This window comes from Chaetodon auriga, chromosome 14 (assembly GCF_051107435.1).
Source record: "Chaetodon auriga isolate fChaAug3 chromosome 14, fChaAug3.hap1, whole genome shotgun sequence".
Lineage (NCBI taxonomy): Eukaryota > Metazoa > Chordata > Actinopteri > Chaetodontiformes > Chaetodontidae > Chaetodon > Chaetodon auriga.
The window spans coordinates 8,599,722-8,618,855 of NC_135087.1; the positions used below are offsets into that span (position 1 = coordinate 8,599,722).

The following is a 19,134-nucleotide window of genomic DNA, read 5'->3' on the forward strand; positions in this document are numbered from 1 at the left end:
GGTTCCAGTCTGTAGTTTAAAGGCTAAATCAACTTGGACTTTATGGATATTTGTACTATTTCCGGACATCACATAGACAAAACTAATCACTTTACCCAAAAAGACAAAGATTAATAGACAGTGAAAATAATTGTTAGTTGCAGCCGTGGCTTTCAGCAGTAAAATGTCAATTTTCTTTTTTGGCGCTGATCTGCTCAGAGTGCACCTGTCAAATATTTCCTCTTCAATTCCCTTTTCATTTTTAGTGGATTAACAACTTGGAGACAGATCACAGGTACAGCTCGTGGCCTTATAACGTGCAGGAGCTGCTCAGGCCAACCTTCCCTGGAGTCATCAGGCAGATCCGCAAGAACTTCCACAATCTGGTTCGTCCATTCCCGATTAATCAACCCCTCGTGGATCCAAATGGCTCTGAATGCTTGTATAAAATGTGTGTGTGTGTGTGTGTGTGTGTGTGTGTGTGTGTGTGTGTGTGTGTGTGTGTGTGTATGTGTGTGTGTGTGCGTGCGTGCGTTGCAGGTAATCATTCTGGACCCAACTCAGGAAAATGCCGCCGAGCTGCTGAGTGTTGCAGAGATGTTTTATGCAAACAACATCCCGCTCAGGTTGGTGTTTATGTCATCAGGGATCAAAACTCGCCAGAACTCATCAAGAGACTAAACAAGGATATTTTAGTTACGTTTGATATAGATATTGATGTATAGAAGTATTTGCTGATACATGTGAGTTACATCAGCGTGTTGGATTTTGAAAAAAAAAAAAATGTTTTTATTGCTTCACAGTTTCTGCAGAAAAAAACAGAAAAATCCCAAAAAGATGCTGCAGGGCAGGAGCAGTCAGTCAGAGCATGTAGTTAAAATCCATTTTAATTTAGGAGTTGTGGGAGACCTTTGACACCTCGCTGCATACAGCATCTCGGGATGGTCAGTATGTTTGAATACTGATGAAGCCCACAGCACACACTCTGCATTTTAACTGCTCACGCTTTATTGGGCGTCTGCGTGTGTTTTAGGATAGGCCTGGTGTTTGTGGTGTCAGATGAAGATGACATAGACGGTATGCAGGACGCAGGCGCGGCGCTGGTCCGAGCCTACAACTACATCAGCGACGAGGTGGACAGTCAGAGCGCTTTTGAAGCCATCATCTCTGTGAGTCTGCCTTTCAGCTGTTTGACACCAGTGACTCTAACAACAGTAGACCAGCAGAGAATGGCGTCGCTGTTCTCTCTAAATCTTTTATACTCACATCGTTTCCCTCCTTATTTCCTTCTAGATGTTCAACCGGATTCCCATCGGTGGACGGTTGAGCGTTGGGGACGTGGTGAAAGTGCTGGAGAAGAGGTTCCCCTATGTGGAGGTCAGCAGCGTCCTGGGAGCCGACTCCAGCTACGACAGCAACAGGAAGGTGAGAGGAGCTGAATGTGACGTCACTGAGCAGGATGCTATCACTTTTAGCACCAGTCTGTTTTAGGAAAAGTGCTTATTTGCGCTCTTAGAAGATTAATACCACTCTTATGTCTTTGTGCTGAAGCTAGAGCCAGCAAGTGATTAGCTTAGCTCAGCATAAAGACTGGACAAAGGGGCAAAACTGAAAACAAAAATGAGGAATTGTGGTTATATTTTTGTTAATGATCAAAAATGTAAAGTGTAAATCAGTGAGATTTACAGATTTTAACCTGTGAAAAGTCAAGCTAGCCGTTTCTCCCCGGTTCCAGTCTTTATGCTAAGCTAAGCTAATCGCCTGCTGGTGTCAGCTTACAGTACAGAAACAAGTGGTACTGATCATCTCATCTAATCCAAAATGTCAAACTTCCTTTAAAATGAGAGAACAGATCGTAGATTTGTGCATTTTGTCAGCACATAAGATCACCTGGGAGGTTATTCCAAGTATGTTTGGTGCAGTAAAATGCAGCTCCTCTGTGTTTTGAAGTGACCTGGTAATGTCTGGTAACTGAAGAGCTCCTGAAGGTTCATATGGTGGAAACATATCAGAAGTGTAATTTAGTCCTGGCACAGTCAGTGATTTGTGTTTTCATATCAGTTCTCTGACTTACTCTGGGGGATTTTTCATAAGTTGTAGTCGCCTAAGAGCTGAAAAAAGACTGTTGGAATAGTGAAACCTGCTCAGGATAAAAGCATGAGGCAGATTTTCAAGATTCTGTTTAGACACAAGTCCTCCTCCTCTGCTCCTGCTACATTTCTGAGATGGTAAAAGGCTGATGCAAGCGAAAGTAACATCTCTGTCTGTCTCTTCTTTTCAGGAAGGACGGGCGTACTACGAGCAGACGGGGGTGGGCCCGCTGCCTGTGGTCATGTACAACGGCATACCTTACCAACGTGAGCAGCTGGACCCGGACGAACTGGAGACGGTCACCATGCAGAAGATCCTGGAGACCACGTCCTTCTACCAGAGAGCCGTCTACCTGGTCAGTCAGAGCAACACTCGCACCAGTTTATGTCAAAACAGCGCTCTGGAAAAAGGCTGCAGGCCACAGTTTGGCTCTCTGAGTGACTTCTCTCCACATATTCCAAATGAGCTCTTATGCACATGCACGACAAACTGAAGATATTTCCTGCTAGAGCGTTTTTAACAACAAAAATGAGATTAATCTCTTCAAACATGTTTAATGAGTTACATGTTCGCTGATAGCTGACGCAGTGGTAGAACCAGTGGCTGTGCTTATTTCTGCCGTTGTGTGTGTCTGTTTTTAATTCACTGGAGCTGCTACAAAATGGAGTTTAATTAAAAGAAAAATGAAAATGAAATGAGCAGAAGAGCTCTGGATGAGTTTTTTGGGAAGAGAGTTGTTCATTTTTACAAGTACACTGTCTAGGATTGTAGTGTGTAATATTTCTTCTTTTAAGCTGGATCTGTGTGAGCGCGCCATCTGCTACGCTTTCCTGTTTTAATGTCGTTCCAGCACTCCGACGAGCCAAATGTTTGAATTGGTTCTTTCAAAGGCTTCTGTTTTGTACGGTCTGAAAACACAGTTAGCAATGTTTAATTTAGTCGTGGTACCGGTTGTAGTGGTGAACACGCTGTTACTCATCTCTCTTGTTTTCTCCTTGTTAATGTTTAACTTGTTGGAGGAAAACTTTTAATGTAAGCTGCTAAATCTGTCGTAGCTGTTTCTGATGTAAGGCATGCGGAGAGGCAGCTCCTGCGTCACTTCTGGCCCTGCAGGAACAGTGAGGAGCGTCCTGTCTGAATTACCCTGTTGTCTTTCTGAATCTGCGCTCATGTGGCTCGCAGGGAGAGCTGGCTACAGATCACGACGTGGTGGACTTCATCATGAATCAGCCCAACGTTGTTCCTCGCATCAACCCCAGAGTGCTGTCCACCAGCAGAACATACCTGGATCTGTCTGACACCAGTGAGTGCGCGCGAGGGGTGTAAACGAGCACGATTATATTATTCAGATATTCAGCCAGGTTCATCCTCAGGAGCTTCTGATATTTATTTTACCAGATTAGTGATGGAGGAGGAAGTTTGACTAATGCATGCATGCAAAAGACTTTTTCATCTGGACCTCCAACCGTGCAATATGACCCAGTGATCTTTGATGGCTCGTATTCTGTCCATCGCTCCCTCATTTTTTAATCACAGACCGGTTTTTGTATGCATCTGCTCCTCCTGTCATGATACGAGGCCGATTCCAAAACATTTGGCACGCTGTGTGAAACAGAAATAAAACAGAATGTGATCATTTTTAATCCCTTCTGACATAAACTCAACTGAAAACGGTACAAAGACAATATATTTAATATTTTATCTCATCAGCTTCACTGATTTTTGTAAATATCTGGTTATTCTGAATTTGATGCAGTAGCACGTTTAGTTTGGACAGGAGGAACTAAAGACTGGGAAAGATGTGGAACTCTCCAAAAACACCAGGTTCACTGGTAACAGGTGATAGTGTCATGATTGGGTATGAAAGGGGCATCCTGGAAAGGCTCAGTCATTCACAGCGAGGATGGAGTGAGGTTCACCACTTTGTGAACACATGATATGTATGAAGGATATTACTACATGAGCTCAGGAACACTTTGCTTTCACATTTATCACAGCAGCCGAACTTTTTTTTAGTCTGGGTCGTGTGTGCAACCTCCAGTTTTTAATGAAAAATCATGCAATAATAATCGCTGCAATTCCACTTTGAAGACAAACTGATCTATTTTATAAATCTCCACCCATTAACAGCAACATTAACAGCTTTTATTTAGACCCAGATGGGAGTTACTTTTGTCTTTTTTTTTGCTTATTTTGGCTTCAGCTGAAATCATGTATTAATATTGGGTGACTTCACGTATATATGCTTAAAATATTTATGCAGTTTCTTTTTCTCTGTATATGTTGTGCACTCCTGAACTTATGCATATATGTATGAGGAGTTTAAATGCCAGCAGGGCAACGTTTAAGCCAACGCACAGGATAAAGCTGAATACAGATACGTCTGTGACATAGATGCAGATAGCAGCTTTGTGTTACCCCCCGAGTCCGCATTCACACCCCTGAATCTTGGCAGTCTAAGAAGTATCATCTCTGGCGTTCGCTGCATGATCTGCACTTCACTCCTTTTGTTCTCTTTGTGCAGACAACCACTTTGTAGATGATTACGCTCGCTTCTCGGCTCTCGACACCAAAGAGAAGAGCACCGCTGTGGCCAACAGCATGAACTACATGACTAAGAAAGGTGAGACTCATATGATGGCAGCTCATATATATATATATATATATATAAAAAAAAACAAGCCCTGAATGGAAGAGAAGCCTGTGGAGCGTTTTTCTTGTGAAGATAATTTAGTCACCTTCAAGCCTAAACTCTCTCTTCATATATTCTTCTGTCCTCTCTTCCTCCTCCTACTCCTCCTCCTCCTCTTCCTCTTATTCATGTGATTTTAAAATCCTTCCCTGCATCAGGGATGACCACCACCAACAGGCATGGTAACCACCCTTTTCCTCCACATTACTCCCTCTCCTCCTCACTTGCTCTTTTTCCTGTTTGTTGGCAGTGTTCAGATGTGTTTGTGCATCCTCCACCACTCCTCCATCTGTGTTGCATTTCTCAGCGGACACAAATTACTAATTACGCATGTGAAGATTGTGTAGAAGGGTCTGAAATGTGCTGCAAGTTCTGGAAATGTGTTTTAAAAAACTGCTCACTGAGTTCTAACATTGTTCCTTCCATCTTTAGGAGAGCATGACGGTTCATTTTGTGGTATTGTTGTAGCTGCATGGAGAATGATAAGAGCTTGATTTAAGGTTTGGAGATGACAAACGTTCAAAGGTTTTTGGAGTAGATATCACCAAGAATATAGTTTTTACCGCCCAGTGTGCTTCCCACATAGATTTTTTCTCAATTTACCAAACTTCATCTTCCCTCAGAACAACACGTCTCGCCTCTTTTGCCTCATGATTTCGTCTCAATAACTTATTCTCTGTTTCTTCCTTTGTGGTTTTCAGATGACGGTTACATCCGTCCTGTGACCTTCTGGGTGGTCGGAGACTTTGAAAAGCCCTCGGGACGTCAGCTTCTTTATGATGCCATCAAACACATGGTACAAAATGTTCTGACACGAGTCATTTAATAGTTTGACGTTTTGGAAAATGCGCATATTTGCTTTCTTGAGCCTGGAAAAACATCAAGTTGTGGCTCCACTGACCGCCCGTAGGGCAGCAATTAAGGATTATTTTCATTGATCAATTAGTCGATTAGTTGTTTGATCTATAAAATGTCAGAAAAATGTCAGAAAATGGTGAAAACGTCCTCAGATGTCTTGTTTTGTCCACTTTTTCTTCAAAAATTATGTAAACCGATTAATCAGTTATCAGAGTTGACAATTAATTGATCAACTGTTGGAGCTCTAGTTGCTTGGCATCCTCAATTCGATGACAGTAGTGCATGAAGTTCCTGCCTTGGGTCAAGAAAGAGTCCCGCACATAACGCTCCCGTGAAACCCCAACGTGTCGCGCTAAACAAATAAAATATGACGTGTTAATGAGCTTTAGAGGTGCTGGCTGGAGGATTTTGTTGCCTCATCTGACCCTCAGCAAGACAACAAACAAGTGTATTTCCCAAATATGTGTACACGTTTGCACGTTCTGTTTACTCTAACACAGGATGTTCTTATTGATTGATATTTGGTATTGATTTGGTATCATTAGAAAAGGAACATCTTGACTAGAATACCTCACAGGAGAAGCTCAAACCTTCACTGACGCTCATTCACTGTATGACAGAAAACCAGCAACAATGTCCGACTGGGGATGATCAATAACCCATCAGCCGCTCCATCCCCTGAGACGAGCCACGTGACCAGAGCAATCTGGGCCGCCATGCAGACGCAATCCGCCAACAACGCCAAGAACTTCATCACAAAGATGACTAAAGAAGAGACCGCCGCGGCCCTGGAGAAGGGAGTGGACATCGGGGAGTTCGCTGTCGGGGTGAGGTTTCAGTTTATCCGTCTTGTTCTGTCAGACCTTGTGACTTAATTAACAATGTTTACCTCCTCATCTTTCCCTTTTTATCAGCTGTCTACAAGTTTTCTGTTTTTCCTTTCAGGGTATGGATGTGTCATTGTTCAAGGATGCGTATGAGGGTCCCAAATACGACTTCCTGCTCTCCCACGCTGCCTACTGCCGAGATGTTCTCAAGCTGAAGAAAGGACAGAAAGCAGTTATCAGCAACGGAAGAGTGAGTCACCATCTCGTTTCTTATTGTTTAAAGACCTGAAAACACGAGCGCATCACAAACACATGAATAAACGTGCACACCTACCCAACTGTAGAAACTCAATCAATGCTTCTTGCTGGCAGATCATTGGTCCTCTGGAGGAGGAGGAGGTGTTTAACCAGGATGACTTCCTGCTTTTGGAGAGCATCATCCTGAAAACGTCCGGAGAGCGAATCAAAAGCAAAGTCCAGCAGTTTGGAACAGAGGAGGACAGGTACGTTGTCTCCCGTCGTCGCATCTGCAGATTCTAACGAGGTCAGACTTTGAGTGACGTTTTTAGATTTGTGTTGAGTTTTTGTCAATATGTCCTGGATGGACTTTGTCTCAGGGCCAGCGACCTCGTGATGAAGGTGGACGCTCTGCTCTCCTCTCAGCCCAAAGGAGAGGCCCGGATAGAATATGGCTTTGCAGACGATCGCTACAGGTAAAGCTGTAATACATGCACGTGGTTCCCTGGAGAAACCCAGCGTGGACGTCCTCCAGGCTCACATGTTTTTTTTTTTAATTTAAGCATTTTTGGCAAATACAATGTCAAAGGTTTTTGATGTCTGCCGTTTGGACCTTCAGATTTCTTTGAAACTCAGTGTGTCTTCTGCGGCCAGCAGCAGCCTTGAAAACCTTAAGTTTGTATTCGCTTCAAAATTGATTTGCTGATGTTTGGCAGTGCTGTGAAGATCCGTCCGAAGGAGGGAGACGTGTACTTTGATGTTGTTGCCGTGGTGGATCCTGTCACTAGGGACGCACAGAAACTAGCTCCTCTCCTATTGGTAGGTTGAATGCGGGCCCTCGTTGGACTCCTGTCCAGCTGATTTGTTTGACCCTGTCCACAGCTTATTTCTAACCTTGTCCTCTCTAACGTCTCGCCGCCGGCAGGTCCTGAAGCAGCTGGTCAACGTCAACTTACGGGTCTTCATGAACTGCCAGTCCAAACTGTCAGAAATGCCTCTGAAGAGGTGAGCACAGAAACAAACCTGGTCATTTCAGTCTGTGTCCAATACTGTGAACGTTCCCTCTGTTTTACTTTAAATGTGGCGCATTTGTGGTTTTTTGCTAATCAGGGACTTTCATAAGAGAAGACCTTTTACATTTAAGTGTGGTGATTAGTGTCCTCTTGCAGCAGGAAATAAGTTTTGGATCTGTGTTGGGGACATGAAATCAGCTTGAAAACCAGATTCACAGGTGTTTTTCTGGAGCTTTAAAGCATGGAGATGGATCAGTGGACACATTTATACGTAGGACTTCTCTTACTGTGTCAAACACAGCCTTCTGATTTCATGCACTATTTGAAAGCTCTCAAAAAAAGCTCTTGAGCAGACCTCGAGTTGCGATTGTTTTGTCAAACTTGTATTTCTGTGGTCAATTACTAAAGGTTCCCTGTGGAGTTGTGGACTTGTAGTAACGCGATGGAGCTGTTTTTCTGTGAGTGGGTCCCTGTTTTGTCTGGTGTGCTCCTGCCAACATATTCACACTGTTCCACTGATCTAAAGATTGTGGTCACGTGCCAAGATGCGCCGCCACGCGCCAACGAGGCAGTGAAGACGACTGTGAGCTTGTAAACATGGATGTAAGGGATGCCGGATTTTAAATACTGCTTTGCGAATGTTTTATGAGGAAGGAAATTCGTTCAACACGTTTGTTTGACCTCGTGTGGTTTGGTGAGAAACACAACCTGGTAGAGGTCGACCAGAGTGGATTTTTAGAGGTCGATATAATAATGAAGGCCCCTCAGCTCGTCGTGCAGGACCCTGACCTCACTGAACGCCTGCGCCTCGTCTGACAGGTGGAGGCCGTGCAGCCATCAGTGACTGTCGGCTGTATGTTTTATTCTATATGCAGAAAAACTCCACAGGGCACCTTTAACTTTGTTGCTTTACGTTCCTCTCAGAAAATCAGATATTTTTCAGTAGAAATTAGTAAAGACGGAGAATCTTTTATGTTTGCTGCTTTCGCTGAAGGCTTCCAGATGATGACTCCTCTGCCTGTAATGAAGCTGGGTTCTGCCTGTGCAGCTAATGATCCCCCCTGTGCTTTCTACAGTTTTTACCGCCATGTGTTGGAGCCGGAGGTAACGTTTCAGGCCGACGGTAGTTTCTCTCCCGGCCCCATGGCCAAGTTCCTGGACATGCCTCAGTCTCCGCTCTTCACCCTGAACCTCAACACCCCCGAGAGCTGGATGGTGGAGTCTGTGCACACCCGCTACGACCTGGACAACATCTACCTGGAGGAGGTACAGGAACACGTCTGTCTGTGTTCGATCTGGATCAGCAATGATGAAATATTTAAAAGTGCTCCTCAGAGTGTTTCTTTTTTAAAAATCCATTTCCACCAGTGGTAGTAACTCTGACGTCTCTGAAGCCTGAAGTTGTGGGGTCATTGTGCTGCTGTCAGTGTTGACACTGACTAAGAGAGACACACAATGTCTCTCTTAGTCAAACCGCAGTACGACTTAAATTTCAGACTCGTTTCACTGTATTTATTTGTCTAAGAGGCTGTACAGGAAGCATTTAGAGCTTTTATTTAAATGTGAGTGTTTTTAAGGTCTAAATTGGGGTTCACGGCTAAACAAGACGCACTAATTTAACACTTATTTTGACAGTTTAATTCTAAGTCATGTGGAGGCTTTAAATAACACATCAACAACCCCGGGGAGGCTTTTCTACAAGGTGAACCGAAGGTTAAGCACTGCGGTGGTTTTCATTCAGTCTCTAATTTCTCTCCTGTTGTTAAACTTTCTTTAATTTTTTGGTGATTTCCTCTTTTATATGTCAGACTTCTGTTGTACTGTTGTGTGATCCCTCTTTGAATCCTCTCCCCTGACATTTCCTCCATTTCTGCTTATGTGCTGATGATTTTTTAGACTTTCTCCTCTCTCCTCTTGAAGACCTTGAGTTTATTTGGGAACCATCACTAATGTGTGTCAGTGAAGCCCCTGGGCGCTGATGTTGGGCTGCACACTATAAACTTTACTTGTCTGAACTTTGCAGGTGGAGAACATTGTAGCAGCAGAGTACGAGCTGGAGCACCTTTTGCTGGAAGGACATTGTTTTGACGTCAGTTCAGGCCAGCCGCCGCGGGGCCTCCAGTTCACGCTGGGAACCGCCTCCGAGCCGGTCATCGTGGATACGATAGTCATGGCAAACCTGGTGAGTTCTCATCCTGTTGTCTGACACCTCAGAGCAGAAAGTATCTGAAACTGTTACAGTTTATTTATGCTTTTTAATGTTTTCCTGCATGGCAAACAGCTTATTTTTAAGTATTATCATGCTCACAAACGCTGTAAATCTCTTTGGTCTGTAGGGGTACTTTCAGCTGAAGGCAAACCCAGGCGCCTGGATCCTGAAGATGAGAAAAGGACGCTCTGATGAAATCTACAAGATTTACAGGTAAGAACATGGAAGACGGGCTGTAATGTGTCACAGAGCTGAAATGTCTTATTAGTTTTTAAGATTGAGTCTACGCTCTAAACTGCTTTAACCCTCCTGCTCTCCTCTCTTCCCTTCATCTGTCGCAGCCATGACGGCACAGACTCTCCGGCAGACTCCGACGACATTATAGTCGTGCTGAACAACTTCAAGAGCAGAATCATCAAAGTCAAGGTCACTTAACCTGTGAAAACGTGACCACAGTGTGGCACAATAGCACAGAAGCAGCGATAGGAATACATACTTTCACACATTTAGTGGATTTGATTTTTGGTCCCCAGATAAATTAAACCAAATCCAGGATTGTTAATGGCAACATTTCCCGTCCTCTCAGTCCGACTGCACTCTCATGAATTTTAATGAGTGGAAAAAAACTGTAGTCTTGAGTTGTTTTGAGCCATGCAGAACATATACAGTATGTACATAAATTACATGGGTAAAATTACACATTTCATTGGGAAATTTACATATCATGGATGTGCCTACATGCAGGCACACTTTGAACTACAAACATAACTCCTTTCCCAAGACTCTGCAGAGTCTTCCCGAGACGGCTGTAGGTTACGGAGAGGTAAACCAGAATTAGTGAAAAGAAACATACAAATGCAAAGCTCAAAATAAACTGAGAAATAATTGAATGAATAGATGAAGGCACAGAGAAATACAGGATAGATGCAGAAATGTGAAACTCAAATCTGCATATTTTTATCTTCAGACTCACCTCAGCGTTAAAGGTGCAATGCAAGTAAGAATTTTACTTTGAAACAAAGACGTCTGTGTATTGTGTTGCAGAGATATCTCCTGAAGTTAGCGTGCTAACCAGCTAGCTGCGGCCTCGTAATACCACTTTGTACCTGAAGAGGTGATCGTCTGGTAGTAACAACCACTGTAGTTTCAGATGGGAGATGTACGAGTTTGCTGTGTTTCACAAGCACTCCGAGCTTCTTCAGTCTAATAAATAAACAGAATTACCTCAAAAAATGTCAAGAAAGGAAATATTCTCATAACAATTTTCCTTGCAAGTCAGCTCATCATAAAACACCCTTCTTTCAAACTCGACAGAAACATAATAAATCTCACCAAAGCCGTCTTCATTTGTCTTTCCACTGTTCCAACAGTCACCAACTCTGGTTTGGTCGAAGTTAAGTCTTAATTCACAGAGTTGGATGTGAACCAACCGACAATCCCCCGGTGCTCCGAGCTCTCAGTCGGGGACTCCAGCCAACTAATAGAACCACTAGCTGCAAGGCTAACTGAGCTAACTGGCTAACGGCAGCTAGTAGCTACAGCCAAAAAGAGCTACAGCAAGTTCTCTGTGTGCACTGTAATAACAACCATAGCCTCCCACATGAAAACTCACATCTTGTTCAGCTGCATAATCAGGGACACCCAGAAGGTCTCTGTTGATATCTAGATATTTTATTGATTTATCTTTCATTTATTTACAAATAAGTCAAGTCTGGTCCTCCATAGACTCCAAACTAGATGAGGTGATATTAAATGATGATGTCAGACGGATAAATCTTATATTTTTTCACATAGTTTCACATAGTTTCTTCAACTGACTGGGTTAAAATTATGTGTCCATCAGGTCCAGAAGAAACCGGACAAGTTCAACGAGGAGCTGCTGAGCGACGGGACCGAGGAAAATGACACTGGCTTCTGGAAATCTCTGACCAGGTCTGGTTGTTGAAATGCTTTAATAACAACAGGAGCTGAAACAACAAGTGAATTGATCGATTAGTCGATCGAAAGAAAACTAATCGCAAACAATTTTAGCCATTTTTTAAGTTGCTGAGTTAGCAAAAATGTCATGTTAAGTGACTTTCTCTCATGTTAGCTTCTGAGTATTTCTGTTTTATATCAGATATAATAGAATATCTTAGACCAGGCAAAATATTTTACACTATTTTCTCAGGATTAATCTGAAAAGTAATTGATTAATCACTCATGAACATAATAGTTAGGTGCAGCCGTGATAATAGTTGAGCATCATCAGCACATTTGTCCACAGATGAACATTGTCACTGCCTGCTTAAACTGTCCAGTCAAAGAGGTCTTTGGATTTAAAAATCTAATCTGTATCCTTTTGTTTTGAAATGTGTGAACTTTCCTAAAAAAGCTGCTTGTCTTTGATCTTTCAGAGGCTTCACAGGTGGAGCAAAGACAGAGGAGCTGAAGCAGGAGAAGGACGACGTGATCAACATCTTCTCTGTGGCTTCGGGGCATCTGTATGAGCGGTTCCTCCGGTGAGCGTCAGAGATGTGACCGGGAAAAGAAAAGAGGATTTGTCGCATCAACCAAAATCCTTAAAAACTAACATCCCATCCTCTTATGTGTACAAAGACTTTATTGATCTCGGTGCCTTTGTTCTCTCGGTCTTTTTACTCTTCCTTCCCTCTCAGGATTATGATGCTGTCAGTCCTGAAAAACACCAAAACTCCCGTCAAGTTCTGGTTCCTGAAGAACTACCTGTCCCCGACTTTCAAGGTAGGATTTTTTTTTTTTTTTTTCACTTTAAAAATCAGCTGGATTCTCATCATTGATGTGGAGATTTCCTCTGATGGCTGCAGCTTTCTCTCTGTCCGTCAGTGATGTGAGCTTCAAACAGGAGCTCTGAAAATCGGGCTGGAACATGCAGCAGGGATGAGATTTTCACTGTGCCCGGAGAGGAGAATCTCTGAGTGAATGAGGCGACGTCAGCGCTTTTCCTGGCTCGCAGCTCCATTCATCCTCATTCCCTGTTTTCACTCTGGTTTTAGTTGTTGGGCCTCATCTGTTAAAGTCACAGATGAGGAAAATACGAGTCGTTTCGGTTCTGAAACTCTGATTCTTCAGTGAACTCCAGAGCAGCTCCCATTAATTCTGACATTCACACAGTATCTTGATATAATCTGTAGACACTGTCCCAGCTTGAGTCCACCAGAGCAGATACAGTAAATCATCACAGCTTCATAAAGCAGCATTGAGATTGTAGCATTTCAGATTTATGAAACTTTTGTAAATATAATGACATTATCAGTTTTTGAAAGTCAAAAGTCGGCCTTCTTGCTGCATGGTCACATGGTCACAGACTCAGTATGTTCTCATGCCCCTTAGCTCTGGTTTTGATGCTTAACCTGGTTTAGATAATAAAGGGGAACTTCAAACAAAACCTTAAGAATAAGCTGCTTAACATCCAGGAAAGCTTTAAAAAGTATCAACAAACTACAACCCCCATTGTAAAGAAGTTGGGAGCAGGATTCTGATGGTTGGCTTGTGTTTGTGTGTTCAGATCTGCGCCTCAGCCACTTTCCCTTTATTTCTGCTGTTCGATCATCATCATTACATCCTTTGCCATATTTTTTCTGTTTTACTGGCAAACTGCTTTATAACACACAGGGCAGATCAGGATCAGAAACCTGGAAAAGGTGTTTACATCCAGTTTCTGTTAGAGCGCTCCAGTTAGGATACTGCAACCAGAGTGTGATGTTTACATGCTCAGAAAATAACCAGGATGCTCATATATCAACATAACGGGGATGCTAGCGTGGTGTAAACACAGTCATTGGTATTGCTATTAGCCAATATTTGTTGGTAAACATCAGATATTGATTTATCGGCTCACTGTAGGTTTAATTAAATCTGCGGGCTGACGGCTACAGCCCAGTTTGAAGAGCACCTCGTGTCCATTTGTCAAGTTGTCTTTGAGGACGACTTTGAATCCCAGATTGTGTTCTGCCCTCTACTGGAATCAGAGAAAAGTACAACTGGAAAGATGTTTCTCAGGCGCCGATCAGCACAAGATCTGTGAGGATGACAAACCCACCGGCGACTTTAGCCACGATTGTGCTGTTTCCATAGAGGTGCAGGACTTACATATCACAGTGACAGTGGGGAAAAAGTAACAGGAGACCAAAAAAAATGTCCAGAAACTTTTGATCCGGAGGGTTAAGAGAGCTGAGGGGTGTTTTTGTGTGTGTGTTCAGTCTTTTTAACTTAAAAAGCACCTTAAGAGTCCCTGGATTTACAGCTGTACATGAAAGCAAATTCTAGTCTTTTCACATATTTTGAGAAATAAGATGGAAGCAAAAATCAACAGTTTTGTCCTCATAATAATCAAACCTAGTATCAGTTCATGTCCTGTGGGCAGCGTGTGAGACCCCCCATCGCTGACTGGCCTGTTCTGTGTGTGACCGTCTTGCAGGAGTTCATCCCCCACATGGCCAAGCAGTATGGTTTCCAGTACGAGCTGGTCCAGTACAAGTGGCCTCGCTGGTTACACCAGCAGACCGAGAAGCAGAGGATCATCTGGGGCTACAAGATCCTGTTCCTGGACGTGCTGTTTCCTCTGGCCGTCGACAAGATCCTGTTTGTGGATGCTGACCAGGTGAGCTCACACGTAGCTGCACAAACACTTTTCATCCTGCCTCTGTGCAAATATTTAATAAACCGCTCATAACATGAGCTGCTGATATTAAAGGCAGCAGATGGAAAACTGCCAGCTGACTCAGATGGAAGGAAGGATGTGAGAAACACAGCGCTGGAGATCCGTTCAGGACTTTTCTGGGACTTTGACTATTAAAAAAAAAAAAAAACCTGGAAATTGCTTTTATGATCAGGTCTGGAAAACATGTTCAGTGTCATGTCTCATGTGTCAGGCTGGGATTTAATGCCGATATATAGTCTTACTCACAATGCTTTAGAGCGTAAACGATCAGCTGACGAGTGGATCAACAGTTTTGATGGTCGATTTATTGTCATGTTTTTAGCACAAATCCCAAAACCGTTAGACGTCTAAAGTGATGCTCCTCCGTCGTTGCCTCCTCCAGATCGTGCGAACAGACCTGAAGGAGCTGCGGGACTTCGACCTGGAAGGAGCTCCGTATGGTTACACCCCGTTCTGCGAGAGCCGCCGGGAGATGGACGGCTACCGCTTCTGGAAGTCCGGCTACTGGGCGAGCCACCTGGCCGGGCGCAAATACCACATCAGGTGCGCGCAGTCTGGATAGCTCGGATGAGTACGCTCACATACACACACTCTCTGTCTTTCAATACATTTCTCATACCGACACGCATATCTCACGTGTTACTGTCGCGCACGCCGCAGCGCCCTGTATGTGGTCGACCTGAAGAAGTTCAGGAAAATAGCAGCAGGGGATCGACTCAGAGGACAGTACCAGGGGCTCAGCCAGGACCCCAACAGCCTGTCCAACCTCGACCAGGTCTGTGACCCCTTTCATTCGATTGTCATTTTAATGTGTGTTTGGGATCTGATTCTGAAGACTTGGACAGTTTTTAAAGGCTTTTTTGTCCCATGGGGTAATCTGTTATTTATGTAATACAGCTGAGATTATTACTGACAAAGTACACAAAAAATACACTGAATACCTTTAATCAAACTCCTTCAAAGTCTTCACTGCATACTTGCGTGAGTCTAGACACACTTGGATATAAACTGTAACTTGACTGGTTGGTGGAGGCAAACAACCGCCGGAGGCACTTAACCAGCAGTAGTTCCAGTTTTTCTGTGGTTGGGACGTTGGTGGTTGGACACTGTGGTGAAAAGTTTCCCTGATGTGTTCAAGGACGCTCTGTAATTGTAATTTTGAGCACTGGTTGTTGAGCAGCGGCTTCATTTACTGTGAGAAACAACTAATTTCATCTGATCCCTTTCACAGTGTCAGTGTTTGCTCATTCTCTTCTGCTTCTGATTTCATGTCACTAAATCACGATTGCGGCGCTGCTGAGCGGCCAACTTTCACACCTCAGACTCCTCAGTGTCTGCGTAACCATAACGACTGTTTTCATTAAGTTCTGTTTGTAAAACCTCCTGCGAGAGTCCTCGTCCCCGCCTCCGTCATCCATCTCATTGTCTGTTGTTTTTTCAGGATCTGCCCAACAACATGATCCACCAGGTGCCCATCAAGTCTCTGCCTCAGGAGTGGCTGTGGTGTGAGACCTGGTGTGACGACAGCTCCAAGAGGAGCGCCAAGACCATAGACCTGGTAACAGCAGCCTGTCAGTGTGCAGACGGCAGGGACAGGGTCAGGATGAAATGCTGAAAAAAAAACAGAAGAGACCTGTAGCAGCGTTTCAGAGAGGACTGAGGGGGTTTTCTAAAGACTGCTGTGCCTCATAACAGCCACTAGAGGGCAGACAGGCCAACTGCGAGAGTGTACAGTGTGTTCACGAGTTTCTTTTGGGATAAATGAATTCACTTCTAAAATCAACAAACCCAAAGATGAGAAATAATTCCTCAGCTTTATAAAGGTTTAGATTTGGGTAAACAGTGTTGAATACTCTGAAAAGAACCTTTTTATTCAGAACTTTATTTTGAAGATGATCAAAAAAAACTGCAGGATTATTTCCACCCCTTAACTGAAACCCTTATAAATCTGCCATCTTCACACAAGAGAAAAATCTGGTTTCTCCATAGAGGAAGTAACAAATCAACAGCTCTCTGTCTTCACAAAGAAGGATGGAGTGTTCACTGCTTTGTGAAAATCCGTGTGGACAAATAGTCCAGCAGTTAAAGAACATTTCTCAACTCACAGTTGCAAGTAATTTAGGGATTTCATCATCTGCAATCCATAATATCATGAAAAGCTTCAGAGAAGGTGGAGAAATCTCTGCATGCAAGAGGCTGAAAACCAACATGGATGATGACGTCTCAGCTTTATTGAAACACGCTGCAGCCTCACATTCAGAATGAGTCTGTGAAGTTTAGCAGTTTGAACGTTAAATATCTTGTCTTTGTGCTTTTTAACATGAGGATTTTCCTGTGATTGCATTCTGTTTTCATTTATGTTTCACACAGCGTGCCAACTTTTTAGAATTGGGGTTGTCCAAAGCTTGCCACAGTTATATAACAAAATACTAAAACCCACCACACACACACATAAAACTGTACATCATAAATAAAACCTGGAGTCCACCCTGCCACCATCATCCAGCCCGATCGTCAGCCGTTCACACAGTGATCTCACAGACCTTCTTTAAGACGCGGCCTGGTCTTGTCTTTACCAAACCAAGTAGTAATAAGACTTTGAGAAGAAACACAATAAGAGCTGAAGGATGATGGAATAATTAGATTCATTCCTTCCCCACCTGCCTGTGAACATCATAGTTGATGATCTTGTCTGCCCCCCCCCCCCCTCTCGTTTTCTCCTCATCTCAGTGTAACAACCCCATGACCAAGGAGCCCAAGCTGCAGGCCGCCGTGAGGATCGTGGCCGAGTGGAGCGATTATGACCAGGAGATTAAACGCCTGCAGACCAGAGTCCAGGAGGAGAGCGACACAACAACTCAGCAAGGCACAGGTACTGAACGCTCACCACAGAGCTTAAATAGAGACAACATGAATGCATTTCTGAGCTTATTTGTCTCTCCTGTGTCTGTGTCAGATGTTCACACAGAGTTATGAGGAGCAGTGGCTGTGACGAGGCGGCGGACTGGACTCTGTTTAAAGAGTCTGCTTCATGAAGAGGCTCCTCTCCTGCCTGGAGGACTGCTGTCAGACTGACCACAAACCAGTGCTGAACGGTTCAAACTGTTTTGTCTTTGTTCTTTTTCTAACGTGCGAAGGGGAGTTCGAGTGGTCAGGCTTAACAGGTTTTTCTGTACGTGTGTGTGCGAGCAGTGAGAGTGGTTTCTGTGAAGCGAATAAATAGAAATTCTATTTTTTTTTTTTCTGGTATAGTTTGTTCCCCCGGTATTAATTGTCAGAACTTTGCACTGATTGGGATTCTGGTTCAGGCTGTGGACGAAGCACAAAGGGAGGTGGACCGTAGAAATGTCAACTTTTTTGATCTCTTAACAAGCCAAACGTTTAGTGTGGATTTCTACTCACACTGGAATAAAACTGTTTTAAAGCTGTCAGACCCTCTAAATTGGGAAAGGGTACAGGTGGATAGCTTTGTAATTTAGACAAATTTTTTTACTTTAAAACTAGAGCTGGGCAATATGATTGAAGTCAAAATCATGACATTAATAAGGTTTTTTAATTGATACGGCAAATTAGTTATTCATTACATCAGATTAATTCTTCAAACTCTTCCGAACAAAAACTGAAAATAACTCAATTTGCTTGTTTTTTATTACGGAGGGATTTTGTAAAACAATGTTAATTGTTTTCGCCAGCCCCAGAGATATTCAGTATAGTTACAAAATGCTAAATAAATCTAGAAAATTAAGGTCACATCTCCATGCTGGTTACATTATTTTGTACAGTGGTGGACCCACTAGAATCACCTCGTCTATTGGAGATGTTAAGTGCTCAACCTAAACTTAAAACATTTCAAGGGAATGTGGAACGTAATCATGTCCACACTCATCTGGAGTTTGACCAGAGAAGAAGAAGATCTGCAGGGTTGGTTGATTCCCCGGTTCAATGCGGAATATTAATGTCACTGTGACTCTCAGGGAAAGATGTTTGAGGCTTGTGCCGGTTGCAGCATAAAGCACGAGTAAGAAAAGAGGGGAGAGTTTGTGGTACTGTCAGGGAAGAGCAGCCATGACCTGAGTTCAGCTGAAAAATACTTGATTTTCTCTTACTTGGTTACATCCATGGATTTGTCATTATCATTCTGTTTTGGCTGTCTGATATTTTTTTGTCAAAAAAAAAAATCCCCAATAAAGAAGTGGTCTAGTGTATCATCATGGTTTCCTGAATGCTTTCATTTGCCTGCATGCTAAAAGTAATGGATAAGAGGTTGAAATCGTTAGCCAAATTAATTGATAAATGGTTAGCATGTTTAAAGTAACAGATAAAATGTTGAAATAGTTAGCCAGATTCATTGATAAATTGTTAACAAGCTAAAAAATGATGGACAAATAGTTGGAACAGTTAGCTAAAAATAATGGATAAATGATCGACATAATTAGCCAAATTAATTGATAAATGGTTAGCATGTTAAAAGTAATGTATAAAAGGTTGAAATAGTTAGCCAAATTAATTGATAAATGTTAGCGAGCTAAAAGTAATGGATAAATATT

At 43.1% G+C, this 19,134-nt stretch overlaps 1 protein-coding gene across 2 annotated transcripts in view; it reads left to right on the top strand.

The window, feature by feature from the left end:
* uggt1 (UDP-glucose glycoprotein glucosyltransferase 1) overlaps window positions 1-18,792 on the top strand; it is a 32,806-nt gene extending 14,014 nt beyond the window's left edge. Inside the window, exons 14-41 of one of the 2 annotated variants that reach the window (XM_076748733.1) lie at window positions 246-365; window positions 520-605; window positions 1,013-1,148; window positions 1,273-1,404; window positions 2,261-2,425; window positions 3,253-3,373; window positions 4,595-4,693; window positions 4,921-4,944; window positions 5,464-5,558; window positions 6,241-6,447; window positions 6,566-6,697; window positions 6,820-6,950; window positions 7,065-7,160; window positions 7,401-7,503; window positions 7,610-7,689; window positions 8,774-8,963; window positions 9,721-9,879; window positions 10,034-10,119; window positions 10,248-10,332; window positions 11,750-11,838; window positions 12,303-12,407; window positions 12,564-12,648; window positions 14,345-14,527; window positions 14,970-15,130; window positions 15,248-15,362; window positions 16,029-16,145; window positions 17,318-17,459; window positions 17,544-18,792. In XM_076748733.1, the coding sequence (XP_076604848.1) occupies window positions 246-365; window positions 520-605; window positions 1,013-1,148; window positions 1,273-1,404; window positions 2,261-2,425; window positions 3,253-3,373; window positions 4,595-4,693; window positions 4,921-4,944; window positions 5,464-5,558; window positions 6,241-6,447; window positions 6,566-6,697; window positions 6,820-6,950; window positions 7,065-7,160; window positions 7,401-7,503; window positions 7,610-7,689; window positions 8,774-8,963; window positions 9,721-9,879; window positions 10,034-10,119; window positions 10,248-10,332; window positions 11,750-11,838; window positions 12,303-12,407; window positions 12,564-12,648; window positions 14,345-14,527; window positions 14,970-15,130; window positions 15,248-15,362; window positions 16,029-16,145; window positions 17,318-17,459; window positions 17,544-17,563 (3,264 nt within the window). In that variant the 3' untranslated portion in view covers window positions 17,564-18,792. The remainder of the gene's footprint in view (window positions 1-245; window positions 366-519; window positions 606-1,012; window positions 1,149-1,272; window positions 1,405-2,260; window positions 2,426-3,252; window positions 3,374-4,594; window positions 4,694-4,920; window positions 4,945-5,463; window positions 5,559-6,240; window positions 6,448-6,565; window positions 6,698-6,819; window positions 6,951-7,064; window positions 7,161-7,400; window positions 7,504-7,609; window positions 7,690-8,773; window positions 8,964-9,720; window positions 9,880-10,033; window positions 10,120-10,247; window positions 10,333-11,749; window positions 11,839-12,302; window positions 12,408-12,563; window positions 12,649-14,344; window positions 14,528-14,969; window positions 15,131-15,247; window positions 15,363-16,028; window positions 16,146-17,317; window positions 17,460-17,543) is intronic. The other variant, XM_076748734.1, reaches the window with a different exon arrangement.
* The last annotated feature ends 342 nt before the right edge of the window (window positions 18,793-19,134 follow it).